Raw genomic sequence first — 16,339 nt, forward strand, 5'->3', positions numbered from 1 at the left:
CCACCAAGCAGCGCTAAAACGACCTCGGTATTTCTCAAACCCTGGCTATGGGCCTGCATATAGGAATGACAGAGGAATCAGTAGGAGAGGAAGGGATGATGACTGTTGGATTGGAGTCCAATCCATCATCCCTTTCTCTCCTACTGATTCTCCAGGACTTTGCATTCCCTTCAATCATTGATTGTATTGGTTTAAAACATTTTGTTTGATACTTTTTATTGTCAAAATAGTTTTTTTTACTTACTTTTACCTTTTACTGATTGTAAATGTCCTAAAAATCAATCCATATCTTGTTACATAGTTGTAGGAGATGATTGCTTGCATAAAAATATCGACAGTTGACATCAGGGACAGACTGGGGCAAAAGGAGCACAGTTTTCCCACAGAAATGTGGTAAACTCGTTAGGAGGCTACTGTAGATCTTCTTCTTTTTTCTTTTTTCAAACAAGGGATACTTCCAAATACTATTCGCTAGATGGCAGGAGAGAGCACGTGGCACTGAAAGGATGATCATGATAGAAGAAGACTTGGAGCAACGTCGCATCCGCCTACAGCCACTGGCGCCTGTTGGGCACATTGGGCACTGGTCTCAGAACAGCTTGTGGGGGCTTTGGACGAGTCGCTGAATTAGCAAGGTAGCGTAAAAAAAAAAAAACTGATTCTAGATCAGGTGTTTGCATAGCGTATTCCCCCCGCACTCGGTTCACGTTTTGTGAACTTGATACCGCTTCCTGGTCAGGCACGGCCCGGGGCTGTCAAGCTAATAACATGGCACTGAGCCTTTTATATCACAAACTGGGCTGTCGGTTGTTTAACAGTAACGTCTTGCAAAAATGCACTAATGCCCCAATTGTCAGGTTGACACACAGTGTTTTACGCAGAGAAGCTGGGCCAAAACACACAGACCTCGCATCCCGGAGAGTCCACTGTCTGGTAGGTCAAAGCTAGCACCCAACACCCTCAGTTTTGAGGCCAATCTCCATTCAGAAATATGCCAAGTTAATAATGCCTTGCCTATTGGCAGAAAAAGACACTTCGTGAAACATGGCTTGCCACCCTTTACGAATGAAGGTTGATAACTTAACAATTCGGCACACCAACCCACCAACCAGCTGGTATGAAAAAAATATGTTGATTTTTTAATGAAACAAGCTCTGCCTCTTGGTGTCTAGGTTAGATGTATGCTGAAGCGAAGAGTGGGTTAATCATCCGTCTTAATATTTCAGAAAAGCTGTCGAGTCACATTGAAGTTGTTGCACTATTTACTCTTCCCGACAAGCAAGGACACATGTCCAATATTACTTATTGGACTAATACTGTATTCGAATTTGCAGCAGCTCTCAGTTCAACAAATTTGTAACTTTGAAATTTCACACTGTTCTAGGTTCACAGTGTTCTAGGGCTGCTGCAACTAATGATTATTTTCATTATAGATTAATCTGTCGATTATTTCCTTGACTAATTGATTAGTCGTTTTGTCTATAAAATGTAACAAAAAGGTGGTTTTCTTCGCTTTTCCCCAAAGCCCAAGATGACGTCCTCAAATGTCATCTTTTGTCCTGACCAGTCCAGTAGTCCACAACGCATACACATTTAAGAAGCTGGAATTAGATAACTTTAGTATCTCTTCTTAAAAATTAGGCTAAACATTAATAATCTATTATAAAAATAGTTGGCTATTAATTTTCTGTCTAATTGATTTATCAACTACCATAATCATTGCAGCTCTCTACACTGCTTTCGCCCACCACCGTGTAGCATTATTTCACTAGAAGTCTTCTAGTAGAAGAATATTGTCAGAAGAAGAGCCAAAGCAATTATCAGTTGACATTTTAATTAAATATGTATGTAAGTTTGGTGGTGCAGATGTATGCTGAAATGAATAATGCCTCCTATACTAACGATTCAGGAAAGATCAAGTCACATGCAGACAAGCAAGAACGCAGCAAATGAATATTTGAATGTAATTTGGCTTGACTTTCAGATGAGTGTTTTCCAGCCAAGTCAGTAATGTTGTGTCTGTCACCCGGTGTTGGTCTTGCTGTAATCTACTGCTAGCAGCAGCTCTCACCATGTGTCTACCCATCAACAGGTGAGAGTGAATTGGTGTTCATCCTGCAGAGCAACACAATGGCTGCTGCCTCTGCGCTGGTCAAGAGCATTTTCCTCCATGCCGCCACCCTCATCTGGGCATAAATCGAAAAAAGCAGGGGTAAGTTAAAGGACAATGATCCACCTTTTTCCCCACATGATAAATCACATTTAGTTAATAGTATATATATATTTTTTACATTTAGTTAATAGTTTATTCAATTTTATGGCATGCTTACTAATAATCAATTTCAATGCTTTCCTCAAATACTGAAATATTGCTTCTTTTATAGACTAGGCATCCTGCGTGCTAAGTGCGCTTGATGCCTAGGCTCAGTCGCTGTGCGGCCTTGCCCATAGCTTGGCTGCTGCGTGGCCTCGTCTGCCCTATTGGTGCGGATGTGTGTGTGTGTGTTGCTCACTAAATGTTATTGCATCAGTGATGTCACAATGCCACCTTGTATGTGTGTGTGTGCTCCATTATATCACTGATTACATCATCAGTGTGTGTGTGCCCCACATGACATCACTGATCAGTCTTGTTACAATGCCTCCTTGTATTTTTTTATTTTTTTTTATTTAGCCTTTATTTATACAGGGAAGCACTTGAGAGCGAGCTCTCATTTCCAAGAGCGCCCTGTTACAAAAGAACATATACAGAAGTTACAGACAGACAAGATTACAATATTCACACTCAAAAACACGAGCATTCTTCCTGCAGAGTGCTCTGTGAGAGCGCTTTGAAGGCTTCAAAGGAGACAAAATGGTCCAATTTCAATGTGTTCTGAAGACTGTTCCATTTGTCTGGGGCATAATAAGAAAAGGCAGTCTTGCCTTGCTCCGACCTCACACGCGGAGTAAACAGTCTGATGTGAGAACGTGAGCGTGTTTGATGACTTATGTTGATATGGGTGAGGAGTGAGGACAGGTACAAGGGGAGCTTTCCGGTTAGAGCTTTATAAATGAATAATAAGCAGTGTTGCTCTCTTCGAATCGTCAGGGAGGGCCAGCCCACCTTATTATATAAAGTGCAGTGATGAGTACGAAAGCCGTCACCTGTGATGAAACGCAGAGCACTGTGATATACTGCGTCTAGCGGCTTCAAAATGGAGGGGGAGGCGTGCATATATAAGATGTCTCCATAATCGAAAACCGACATTATTAGTGACTGTACTAAAGATTTCCTAGTAGAAAGTGAGAAACAGGATTTGTTCCTATACAGAAAACCTATTTTTATTCTTAGCTTTTTTGTAAGGTATTCTATGTGAGTGTGAAAGGAGAGTTTTGAGTCCAGCCAGATGCCGAGGTATTTATAGGAATTAACTTGATCTATCTGTTCGCCCTGAAGTGTACGGATGTAAATGTTGTTGCTGGGAATGGGGGATCTTGAGAATGACATCCATTTTGTTTTCTTTGAATTTAGGACTAGTTTGAGGTCAAGCAGAGACCGTTGGAAGGTGTCAAAAGCAGTCTGTAGACTTGCAGCGGCCTGTGCAGGAGTGGGCCCGAAGCAATATAGAATTGTATCGTCGGCGTAATAATGGACAAAACTATGACCGGAGGGGGAGTAAATACTATTTATGTATAGGGTAAAAAGGATTGGGCCAGAGATAGATCCTTGCGGGACACCATTGTCAATTAAGAGAGGACTGGATTTGTTGTTACCGACAACAACAGCCTGCTTTCTCCCAGAGAGGTAGCTGGAGAACCACCTGATGGAGAGATCGTCCAGGCCGATGGAGGACAGTTTATTTAATAAAATTCCATGGTTCACTGTGTCAAAGGCTTTGGAGAGGTCAATGAATAGGGCAGCGCAATGCTGGCGGCTGTCGAGGCAATTCAGAATATTGTTTATAACTAATGATGTGGCGGTAATGGTGCTATGACCGGGTCTAAACCCTGATTGATGGCGATGAAGGATATTATATGTGTCTAAGTAGTCCCGAAGTTGTTGGTTCGCCAAGGTTTCCAGAACCTTGGCTAAGCAGCACAGTCTAGAAATGGGACGATAGTTATCCAGGTCGCTGGGGTCACCTCCTTTAAGCAGGGGTGTGACCTGAGCAGTTTTCCAGATAGATGGAATTTCACCGGAAGTGAATGTCAAGTTGAAGATGTGGGCAAGCGGAGCGGAGATCAACTGAGCACTAAGGCGTAGGAGAGATGGGGCTATGTCATCCTCGCCTTTAGATTTCTTAATGTTCAGATGTGAGAGGGTTTTGAGGACTTCATGGTTATCTAATTGTCTAAATGAGAAACTATCAATGAGGGTGAAGGGGGGTGGTGTGATCGCGTGCTTTCCCGTTTGGTCATGGGTATGAGTCACGGGAGCAGAACTGGCAGAATGCCTATCAAATAAATGACTAGCAGATGCAAAATGTTGATTAAATGTATCACATATCTGCGATTTGTCCGAAATGACTCCATTCTCACCGTTGATCTGAGGAGGGAGAGCGGAGGTGGGCGTGGTTTTCATTGATTTAATGGTTTTCCAAAAACTGGCTGTATTTCCTTGAGCGTTAGTGAGGGAGGTTAAGTAATAATTGGATTTGGCTTTCCTGATTGTACTGATGCAATTGTTCCGTAGCTTCCTAAAATGTGACCAATCTGTCGGGGTGCCGGTGGATCTGGCAGTGGACCAGGCGGAATCTCGGAGTCGCAAGGCAGATGAAACTTCATCTGTGAACCAGGGGCTTGTGCGATTTTTTACTCTAAAGTTTTTATAGGGGGCATGTTTATCAGTGATAGTGGTGAAAATATGAGAAAAATGTTTCAAGGCTAATTCTGGGTCGGGGATTAAGGATAATCGATTTAGGTCTGAGTGAAATAGATCATGTACAAAACCCTGTTCCGAGAAGTCTTTGAAATTGCGTTTTTTGGTGACATGGCCTTTGGGTATGGACATTTTTGATGTCCTGACACAGGCTATGGGGCAGTGATCACTGATGCTCTGGGGGAAAACGCCGCTCTGGGGGTATTTGAGGGGTCTGTTGGTTAATATGATATCAATCAAAGTAGATTTCGAAGGGTTTTTTACGTTTGGTCGTGTGGGGTGATGAATGAGTTGAGAGAGGTTTAGTTCCAGGCAAAGCTGTTTTAAACTGGTGGAGGTCTCTGAGATCCAGTCCAGATTCAAGTCACCCAAGACTACTAATTCAGAGGAGACGAAGTTGGACAACATATTCCCAAGGTCGATTAGAGCTGATTTTGGTGCAGAGGGTGGGCGGTAAACGCCAGTGACAACGATATGGGCATCGCCTCCTACACAGATATCCAGTACTATACACTCAAAACATTTTGGGATGGAGGAGGCTGAGAGAGCGCAGGTGACTAAGTGTTCTCGAGTGTAAATAATGACCCCGCCCCCTTTGGCCCTCCTATCAATTCTGAAGAGATTGAAACCGGATAAGGCAACATCAGAATCCAGAACTTTGCTACTCAACCATGTTTCTGAGATGACAAGAATGTCTGGGGTGGTGTCATTAACCAAAACAGAAATAAAGTCCATTTTGGGGAGAAGGCTCCTGATATTTAAATGTAAGAGCTTCAAGCCACAAGAAGCCCGAAACTCCTGTGGCGAATTCAAGTCATGTAACATGTCAGGCCTGGGGGCACAAGGAGCAGGATTTGCCGTGATGAGTCTCAGATTATCCTCTGTAACGCCCCTTGGTCTCGAAACATGTCGAGGAAGACGCATAACACTGGGGGATAAGACAACGATAGCATGGAAGTCGGGATCATGAACACAAGGATCTGAGGTATGCTGTGAAATGGCTACAGATTGGAGGGAGAGATGAGCTGTAGGCTGTGGTACCGGGGGTGGGCAATAGGGGGAGCTGGTGCAGGGGATGGGCACAATACTGACCGGGTATGAAGCAGGTGAGGAAGAATGCTGGAGGTGCTCCGAATACAGTCATGCGCGTGGGAGAGATCAGTGATGTATGTGTGACATCACTGATCAGTCTTGTCACAATGCCTCCTTGTGTGTGTGCGCGCGCGTGTGTGTGTGTCTGTGTGCGTCCTTGTGACATCACTGATGACATCACATCATTAGCTAATTAGCCTAATAAAAAAATCAGGCTCGGTCAGGTCACCCTTCACACACCCTGGAGACTACAGTAGCCCGATCGCACGTAAAATTTCATAGCTGTGAACAGAACTTGAAACAAAGTCCACAAACTCAATTTTATATAGATATCATCGTTTATCATCATATCACAGAATCATATCGTGATGATAAGGTGATTTTAGGATATTGTGACACAATTCTGCTGTCTAAATTGATGATAATAACAAGCCAATTTTACTTACTATACTTGACAAACTGAAGTATTAAACATTTTTAAAGGAATACTATTTCTATTTTGTTTGACATCACACATCTAACCATTCAGTTCAACTGGATATAACAAGATATTATTGCATAGGCTACATGAGACATATCGTGATATATAACGATACAGAAAAAAAATCTTGATTTAAACCAGTCGAGCTCTAGTAACTAGAAGATGATCTCACTCAACACAACATGAGGTTTTCTAGGTTTTCTATGAACAAAGCAGCAACTGCCTTGAACCCAAAATATTTCTATAACCCTTCACCCCCCTAATTCTCTCTCCTACACAGCCTGTGACTTGGAAGTCTTTAGCCATCACATTTGCTCTTGGAGGCACTCTGCTGGCGGGGATGAAGTACTTCAAGAGAGAAAAAGAGGAATGTAAGAATTCCATGTTGAGGTGCTGTACATGTTGGATCAACTTAATTAGAATTAATGAATATGAATAAAGCAGAGGTGGAGACTCAAGTCTCAATTTTAATTGCGTGAGTCTTGACTTGGGTTCTGGTCACTTGTCACTTGGGACTCGACTGACTGTACTTTGACAACTTGAAAAGGTTTCTGAAGTCTTGACTCGAGATCTTGCGTTTGTGTAAATGACTTACCGTAGATTGAAAGTGACTATTTGTTTCAGCAGACAACTGAATTCAAATTTTGATTTCTGAATGTGATTGAATTAATTGAAGTTGAAACTGATTATAGAAATCAAACTCATGATGATCGAATTTGATCCTATTTAAACCAGATTGCATTGAAAAATCCTCGACATTTAGTTTTCTTTACTACCGTAAATTAAGGCGCACCGGTGTATAAGCCGCAGCAGCAAAATTGACTGTTTTTTACATATATAAGCCGCACCGGACTATAAGCCGCGGGTGTTTTGATGTTTAATTACCATATGTAAGGGTTCGTGCACAAAGGGGATTGTCGGGAAAGAGATGGCTGTTTGGGGAAGCTCCCATTTATTAACATTTCAACAAAATCAGCATTATATAAGAAGCTCCCATTTATTAACATTTCAACAAAATAAATATAAAAAATAAAACAATAATAATAATAATAAAACAATCCTCAAAAGTATAATGTGCTGTAAACAAAATAACTGTAAAACAATAATAAAACAATCCTCAAAAGGTTAACACGTTGAGTGCCAGAGCCGAGATATCTCGTCTTACATAATCCAACGCTTGAGTGCCAGAGCCGAGATATCTCGTCTTACATAAACATTTTTTTTTTTTGACGGTGGGACATCAATCAACAACTTTTACGTCTTCTAGATCAGTGTTTCCCAACCTTTTCTGGCTTATGTACCCCTTGAGCTGTTTCGCCATGCCAATAGTACCCCCTCACTCAGGCGTGTTGATGATTCTCTAAATTGGTTCTATTAAACTCATATTCAAACTTTTAGTATCTTACACGACTGATTATTACATGAAAATAATTTGAATGAATCCCCTTTATAATATAATTCTGGTGGGTTGAAAAAGTCTTCATTTTTTACCAACACTGACCGGGCATGTGTACATACATAGCATTTTAGAAATGGGCCTATGAAATGACTTGGAATACTTTTTTTTTTTTTTTTTTTCATTTTGGAAATAAATTGTGATCCCCAATCTTTCCACGTACCCCCTTCAAGCTGCTCAAGTACCCCTAGGGGTACACGTACCCCTGGTTGGGAACCACTGTTCTAGATCACTATTGGAGCAAGAGAATGTGTATAATCTATTTTACCGACCACTAAGTGGCGACAGTGCTCTCCTGACTAGAGGAAGGCAAGCATTTTTTTAACTTGTCACGCCATTCTCACCCCAGCCATTCTCATGAAAATGGATGGGGGAAAACGCTTTCGTTTTCGCGCTGATTGCTGGCGATGCGGGATTGCAAATTTACATAATAGATTACAGGTGGAACACACTTTGAAACACGCAGCATAAATATGACCAGAATCGCAAAAGCTTCTCTCAACCAAAACTCCAAGAAGAACTCTCTCCTCTCTCTCTCTCTCTCTCTCTCTCTCTCTCTCTCTCTCTCTCGAGAGAGAGAGAGAGAGAGAGAGAGAGAGGAGAGAGAGAGAGAGAGAGAGGAGAGAGAGAGAGAGAGAGGAGAGAGAGAGAGGAGAGAGAGAGAGAGAGAGAGAGAGAGCGCACAGAGTGGGAGACAAGGGCACCCATAATCACAGGCACGTGAGGTGGTTCTAAAAATCCATTTATCTCCAAACTCTCTGAAAATCTCTGAAACCATGCTGTACTCAACGGCTAATATCTACATAACTACTAACTCTGCAAACTAACTCTTTTAGACAGAGAAAGCACACATTCTATTAGTTATTTTTAGATGATTGGTGTTCACGAATTCTTAACAGAAAATAATCCTCGGCTCTTGTAAAATGAGCCAGAATCCTCAAAAAAAAACCTGGCACAACTTACCTACAGGATTGAAAAAATGGCTGGCACTCAATGTGTTAAGGTAAGGTGCAGTAAACAAATTAACTGGAAAACAATAATATAACAATCCTCAAAAGGATAAGGTGCTGTCAACAATCAAACCAGGTAATCCTTGTCTTCATCTTTTAGGTGAAGGTGCAGCAAACGGCTGTAAACAGAGTCAAAGTCAAGTCACTAATCCTCGTCTTCCTCTTCTTCCTGCGTACTGAAACCACCAAAGTCCTCAACTTCAGTGTCGGAAACGAACAGGTTCAGGGTGGCTTCGTCAACCACTCTCCTCTCTCCTTCGTTGTCACTCTCAAAACCAACGAACTCCTCTTCGTCACTGTCGGTGTCGGAATCGAACAGCCTCTGAAGGCGCTCAGCTGTGGCGGCGTCATCATCACGCAGCAGTCCAGCCTTTCGGAACCCGTTGGTGATCGTGGATGTTTTCACACTCCTCCACGCTGTCAGGATCCACTGGCAAACTTGAGCGAAAGTTGCTTTTCGCATGCGACCAGTTTTGGTGAATGATTTATCGCCGCTCGTCATCCACGCCTCCCACTGAACGCGTAGTGCCACTTTGAACGCACGATTGACACTGATGTCAAGTGGCTGCAGATGCTTCGTTGTGCCCCCAGGAATCACAGCTGGAATGGAGTTTGTGCTCTTGATGGCTGCTTTCACGGAATCTGTTATATGAGCCCTCATGCTGTCGAGAACAAGCAAAGCTTTTTTTTGGTGAAAGAATCCTCCAGGGCGCTTGACGTAGCACTCAGCCAGCCACTCCTTCATGACACTTTCCATCATCCATCCTTTCTTGTTGACTCTGAGGCATATCCCACTGGGAATTTTTTCTTTCGGCATCGTGATCCGCTTAAAAATCACCATTGGCGGCAGCTTTACTCCAGATGCAGAGCAGGCCAGAACACAAGTGAAATTCGTTCTCTCGTGCCCAGTGGTTCTCAATGTGATCGACGATTCACCTTTCTTGTTAACAGTCCGAGTGAGTGGCAGGTCGAACGTCAAAGGCACTTCATCCATATTTATGATCTGCTCCGGTTCGATGGAATATTCCTTGATCTTCCTTTGTGTGAATTCGCCGAAGTTTGTGATTTTCTCCTGGTAGTCGGGAGGGAGTTGTTGGCACACAGTAGTTCTCGCCCGGACGGACAGTCCCTTTCGTCTCATGAATCGGAAGCACCAAGATGGGCCACCTCTGAAATGTTCAATTTTCATTTCGGTGGCGACTGTTTTGGCCTTCAGTCGGATCTGCACCGTGGAAACGCCTCGGCCGTCTGCTCTCTGGGTCAACACCCAATCTTCAAGGGAATCTTCAAGTTCGGGCCATCTGCTTTTATGACCTCTGAAGGACTTTTTGGTCTTCTTGCACTGAGACAGTTCCTCCTGCTGCACCTTCCAACGCCTCACCATTGACTCGTTGATGCCAAGGTTACGCGCTGCTGCTCGATTTCCGTCTTTTAATGCGAGATTGACTGCTTTCAACTTGAAAGCTGCGTCGTGTGAATTTCTGCGTATCTTCCCCATGGTGAGTGAGAGAGAGTTACCGGTACGCGACCCTTTGCTTCTACTGCTCCTCTTGTTGTGATTCCGGTCTGCTACTGAAATGAACTTTGAACCGGTAGGAGTAACCGGTTGATTTCCGCCAAATGATGTCAAGTCAAGTCAAATTTTATTTATATAGCACCTTTCATACACAAAGGCAATTCAAGGTGCTTTACAAAAAAATAATCGAAAAAACAAGCAGCAAAGCAATGCACATAAAATGTGCTGATGAAGCTGTGTAACCTGTAAAATCCATCGATTTTGGAGGTCACCGAGTGGCCGTTTGCTTACCGTAATTACCATATGTAAGGGTTCATGCACAGAGGGGATTGTCGGGAAAGAGATGGCTGTTTGAGGAAGCTCCCATTTACCGTATTACCGTAACATTTCAACAAAACAACATAACACAACACCACCTTTGTTTATTTTTACAGTGCACACAGTGTCCGCGGTGTGGTGAAAAGAGGGCAAGAGAGGAAATTAAAACAGAAGTGGATTTATAGTTAGAAAGAGTGCTAAAAAAGAGAGATTTTATTTTTATTTTTTATTTTTTTTCTGAAAAAATCCATAGATAAGCCGCACCGTTATATAAGCCGCAGGGCCAAAAAACGGGGAAAAAGCCGCGGCTTATAGTCCGGAATTTACGGTATATTAAATTGATACTGGACTCTTGATTTGTTCTCACTTGGCTTGCTGTTCTACATTTAGACTTGAAGCTTGACATTAATGACTTAATTTGTGAATTGATATTTAGACCTCAAAACTTGAAAGTGACTTGTGACTCGACTAATTACCTTATTCTCTAACTATTCTCCTATTTTACTTTGCCCTTTTTTTTTGTGTTTTCCAGTGATTGAAAAAGAGAGGAACAAGTCGATAGGACGGCCGTTGCTTGGCGGTCCCTTCTCCCTCATCGATCACAACAACAAACCCTGCAAGAGTGAGGACTTTTTAGGCCAGTGGGTCCTCATCTACTTTGGATTTACACACTGTCCTGACATCTGCCCGGACGAAATAGAGAAAATGATTGAAGTGGTGGATGAAATAGGTAAACAGTTTTCCAGCAAGGATTATGACTTTTAAAATGCATTTAAATATAAAGGGCCACCGTTTAACCAAATACCTTTATGGCTTCCAACAGACAAAATAAAGCCTCTTCCAAACCTGACGCCCATCCTCATCAGCATCGATCCTGACAGGGACACACCAGAGGCCATGGCTGCATATGTGAAAGGTACAAATACCTGACGACCGAGATGTGCATGTAACTGTATTTTCAGGTTAATAGGTATGGTTCAATAGTGGTTCACCTCAGATTTATAGAAGATAGGATGAATACAAAAAAATGAATCAGAATCAGAATAACTTTATTAAATGTGCAGTGGTGGCCTAAAGGTTAGAGAAGCGAGCTTGTGACCGGAAGGTCGTCTGTTCAATCCCCGGGACTGGCAGGATAAATCTGGGTGGGGAAAATGAAAAGGCAGCGCTTGCCCCTTCCTCATTACCACCACTGAGGTGCCCTTGAGCAAGGCCCTTAACCCCAACTGCTCCAGTGAAGCTGATCAGTGGCCAGCAGATCAGACTGTGGTTGTACTGGTCAGCTTCCAGGTATGAATGTGTGTGTGAATGTGAACAGGGCGCTCCTGAAAAAAAGCATTGCTCTCAGTGAGACTCCCACTGTATAAATAACGGTAAAAAACAAACAAACACACAAATTTTGACTGTCCAGTGTCCACAAATAAATACATAATCACAAAAACAGTCCCAACACGTTTTCATATTAATATTTTTACATACTTTTTCGGTGCCAAAATGTCATAGAAATGGGCAATCTGCTTTTCTGAATCAAATATGCATTTGTGACTCAGATGTATTTGTGGATTTTTGTGGATGGTCAAAATGATTTGTTTCTTGGTTTTATTTCTTGTATTTTATATATTTCTGAATACTGAACCCTAAAGCACTCTATATAAATAGGTAGCTAATTCTCTCCAGCTTTGAGTCTAATAGACGCACAATGTATTTTCCAGAGTTTTCCCCCAAGCTGATCGGCCTGACAGGGAGCACACCTCAGGTGGAGCAGGTTTCCCGAGCCTACAGAGTTTACTACAGCCAGGGGCCAAAGGATGAAGACAACGACTACATCGTGAGTCGCCACCTGCTCCATTGTTACCCATGCTGCATGCATGATACTGGAGGGATGCTGTAGGATGATCATAATAATAGAGAGGCAAAGTGAACGCCACTTCCTGCTTCAGCACTGTACCAGAGATTTTCTTCCGCAATTTATTTTCCCATAGACATTTCGTAAAATGCTTATAAAAATAGTTTTACTTGGTCAAACCAAACGGTTCAGCTATATTTAGAATCAGGAGAGACCAGAGAACATTTCACTCAGACCAAAACTAAAAAGAAACATCGAAAAAAGATTTTCTTTAAACCCACATTTTGTTTTTAACGTTTTGGTCTGAGTGAAATGTTATGTGATCTCTCCTGTTTCTCAATATATCTGTACCGTTTGGTTTGAACAAGTAAAACTATTTTTATAAGCATTTTATGAAATGTCTATGGGAAAATAAATGGTGGATGAAAATCTCTGGTACAGTGCTGAAGAAGTGACGTTCCACTTTGGCTCTCTGTACAATGAGTTATCCTGTCCTTTAAAACAAGCCTCTGGGTCTAAATTCAGTCTCTTCGCGTTTTGTCTCCAGGTCGATCACACGATCATCATGTACCTGGTGGGTCCTGACGGAGAGTTCCTGGAGTATTTTGGACAGAACAAAAGAAACGTCGAGATCACCGGTTCAATAGCGGCACATATGAGGAAGTACAAGAAGGCAAAGTGAGTGGCAGCCCATGAAGGACTGACAGAGGCTCGTCCTCGTGCGTCTCCGTGCGACCTTGTTGTCGTCATCAGAGACCTCTCCGTGAACTCTAACCATCACTGTTCTTGGCATTGTGTATTTATTCCGGGATACACCCCTGTATGAAGTTGATATGTCTGCAGTCAAACATTCCCTGTTTTGATGGCGGTTGGTGTGCTGAAAGCAGAACCGCTGCATAACGTGATCACACATCCTACATTATGAACCGTATTGCATTGCACACCGTTGCTATATTCACATCACATGGGAAAGACGCTGTAGATGCGAGCTTCCCACTCGAAAATACCCTTCACATCAGCTTTCAAGTGGTAGATTTCACTCGGGAATGCAGGGTTATGCTGATTTCTCAGATTTTCTGAATTCTGGCGTGCACACAATTTTACAGTTTTCATCACACAATGACGAGTCAATTTGTGAACACTGTTCTTAAAAAGCGTTTTGTTTTTTGGTTGACATTGCAGTATTTGATTTGCTGTAAAGCAAACTCTGATGTTCATTATAGTGCTTGTGTGATGATTGTGAAAAAGCTGATCAGGAGCAGCCTAAGTCTGCAAAAAACTTTCTGACACTTAACCAATTACAATAATGATACTTTAGTCAACACATCAGGAACCTTCAGATTTACCTCTGGATACATAGATCTTCACTCATCACGCTAGCTTTTTGTTAGAGGTATTTCATAGCTTGTAGCATTTCTGACAATCACAAAGGCTTTCTTTCTCCTGCTTTGCCCGTGTATTTATCAGTTTAAATGATAGTGCATCAGTCTATCAACCCATGACAAATTCATCTTCACAAGCAAAACATATGCGTGGATTGACAGTTATGTAATATTGAGAAGATTGTGTTTTTTTTATAATGATGTACAACTATCAGGAACTGAAGATATTATTGTACCAAACATTTGATTAATTACCGCTGCAGTCTTAACACTGTGTTCATGTCAGTTGATTGATTTAAGTTGCCCACAAATTAAAGCCACAAAATCTTGATTTATTCAACTTGCTGCAAGCCAGTTTTGAATTCTTCATTACTCTTATCTGTTGTGCCTGCACAGTGCGCACCTGTTATATTCTAACCTTGCAAGGCAGCTGGATTCACGTGAGATCATGAAATCATGATCACACGACAAATCCATCTTGCCACGCTCCAATCTATCGGTCTGAAAAATCAGCTGCAGGCGAGATTTAGGTGTGACTAACAGCGAGGAGCGAGCCCATGATAGACAGATGGTTCATCCAATCACCTGCCAAGTAGCTTTTGGAAAAGTGCCCGCCCCTTTCAAAGGTTTGCCGAGCGCATTCCCAGATGCTTAGGTGATAACAAACCATCTGGCAGCATCAGGTTAGTTATGCCAGAGGTTCTCAAATGTTTTTCAGTCAAGGACCCCTTATAAGATAGAAAATATACCAGGGACCCCCTCATTCTGATTTGTGATTTTGGGCTAAGCTTAATTGTTTCCACGGTAACGTGCTTAACATTTAAATTGATAGGTTTGTTAGATTAGAATGTAATCCATGAACCATTTTAGATTTAAAGCATACAATATTTTCGTGGAACTGTGAAGCTTTTGCGGGGGGAAAAAATAAAAGTTTTATTTTTAATTTCCTGAAAACCTTTTGCGGACCCCCTTGCAAAGTGCCACGGACCCCTGGGGGTCCCCCCGGTTTTTGTAAAGCAGATTAGAAAAGCGCTCTGTTCGGCTCTCGGCGGGCCCTCACTCACTCCTGAGAGGCTGAACATGACCTTTCATTTCAGACCGTCGTCACATGAAGCAGTCAAAACTGTCCAGTTGATATCGAGACAGATTTCTCATCTTCTCTTAAGAAATCCCTCTTCTCTCCCGCCTTTATCCTACTCTTTTCCCAGTGTTTCAGTGTAATTCCCGGGAATATTGAACTTGGCACTCCTTATTTCTGGGTTGCTTCTGAATTTGGTCATACAGGAATTGAAGCGTGTCCTACTTTAGCATTCGTGCCTCGCTCTGCTTACGAGTGTCGGCAAAAAGGCCTGAGATGTAAAATGTAAATGATGTTTCCTTTCACTTGCGTCTGCTTAGTATGCCCACTGCTGCGTGACTCAAAGAGATGATGACAGCTGGATGGACGATTGAGCAGGAATATATTTACCCTGCCAGTGTTTTGTTATTCCGCTAGAATTACTTTGAGTTGGTCTCCCTTCTCTTTTGAAACGTTAGCAGTACATTTAGCCGCCAGCGCCTGGTCTGCAGTAGCTTTATACCGAGGGAGGCCCTCCTCTCTCCCGTTGACCCGCCTAATCCTGGGCAGATGCACCCGTCGCCAGATCTATTTTCTGCGGGGAGTTAGGCGTCCATCTCTCTCAGACACAACCAGCTGATGGGGATTTTCTCCTCGCGTCTTCCCTCTCTTGTCCCGTGACCTTTTGGATTCACACAAGCGACGTCCTAATGTCCTTGACATAGTCTCGCTTCCACGCACACATTTGCCGCCATGTCGAGGCGCGGCGGAGGGGTCAGCGTACTCTGAAGTCCGGTCTCGCCACCAGGACCGTGCAATTATAATCGCAGCTGTTGCCACTTGCCAGACTTTCAAGTGACACCAGGGGCTATTAAATCAACACCAATTAGGGCGTCTGATGCACTGCCAGGGGGGGTTAGGGTGTGTGACATTTGCACTGCTTTACCCCCCCTAGAATACGAAATGACTGCCGTGCTCCTTTAAGAAGAACAATTTGAGTTTAACGTTGAGATGAAATGAAGAATTTAGATTCAAACTGCTACTCCAACGTGTCTGTTATCAGTTCAATAAAGGAAGCCAAAGCCCCCTTCTTTAGGAATCAAAGTTTAAAAAGATTTTATTTTGATATGGGTACAGTACGTCTTTCAGCATAGGTGCCGTCATCAGGGGAATCTCAATTCAAATACAAAGACAAACAACATACAAAGTAAATTATACGATCCAATATTTACAGAAGAGGAAGTCAGGATTCTGAGTTTAAACTCAATTTCGTTGTATAACTTGTTTTGTAACAGTGACAAATAAAGCTCATTCATTCAG

The 16,339-nt window shown here is 42.5% G+C and overlaps 1 protein-coding gene across 2 annotated transcripts; it reads left to right on the plus strand.

Annotated features, from left to right (window-relative positions):
* Positions 1 to 596: 596 nt before the first annotated feature.
* Positions 597 to 14,302, plus strand: sco1 (synthesis of cytochrome C oxidase 1). 2 transcript variants are annotated; one of them, XM_083649895.1, is made up of 7 exons: positions 597 to 635; positions 2,093 to 2,212; positions 6,715 to 6,805; positions 11,267 to 11,464; positions 11,558 to 11,650; positions 12,447 to 12,562; positions 13,128 to 14,302. In XM_083649895.1, the coding sequence occupies exons 2-7, from the start codon at positions 2,171 to 2,173 to the stop codon at positions 13,260 to 13,262; spliced, it is 675 nt and encodes a 224-aa protein (XP_083506021.1). In that variant the 5' UTR covers positions 597 to 635; positions 2,093 to 2,170; the 3' UTR covers positions 13,263 to 14,302. The 2 variants fall into 2 exon arrangements, with proteins under 2 accessions (XP_083506021.1, XP_083506020.1); XM_083649894.1 differs by lacking the exon at positions 597 to 635 and adding an exon at positions 754 to 933.
* The last annotated feature ends 2,037 nt before the right edge of the window (positions 14,303 to 16,339 follow it).

The sequence above is a fragment of the Poromitra crassiceps genome (genome assembly GCF_964638095.1).
Source record: "Poromitra crassiceps genome assembly, chromosome: 13".
NCBI lineage: Eukaryota > Metazoa > Chordata > Actinopteri > Beryciformes > Melamphaidae > Poromitra > Poromitra crassiceps.

What these genes read in the sequence shown, in the direction of transcription:
- sco1 (XM_083649894.1), top strand. Translation starts at nt 769, where the DNA reads ATGGCACTGAGCCTTTTATATCACAAACTGGGCTGTCGGTTGTTTAAC. An exon ending in CCCGGAGAGTCCACTGTCTG is followed by an intron (nt 934 to 2,092) that starts GTAGGTCAAAGC and finishes ACCCATCAACAG; the next exon opens with GTGAGAGTGAATTGGTGTTC. An exon ending in CATGGCTGCATATGTGAAAG is followed by an intron (nt 11,651 to 12,446) that starts GTACAAATACCT and finishes TGTATTTTCCAG; the next exon opens with AGTTTTCCCCCAAGCTGATC.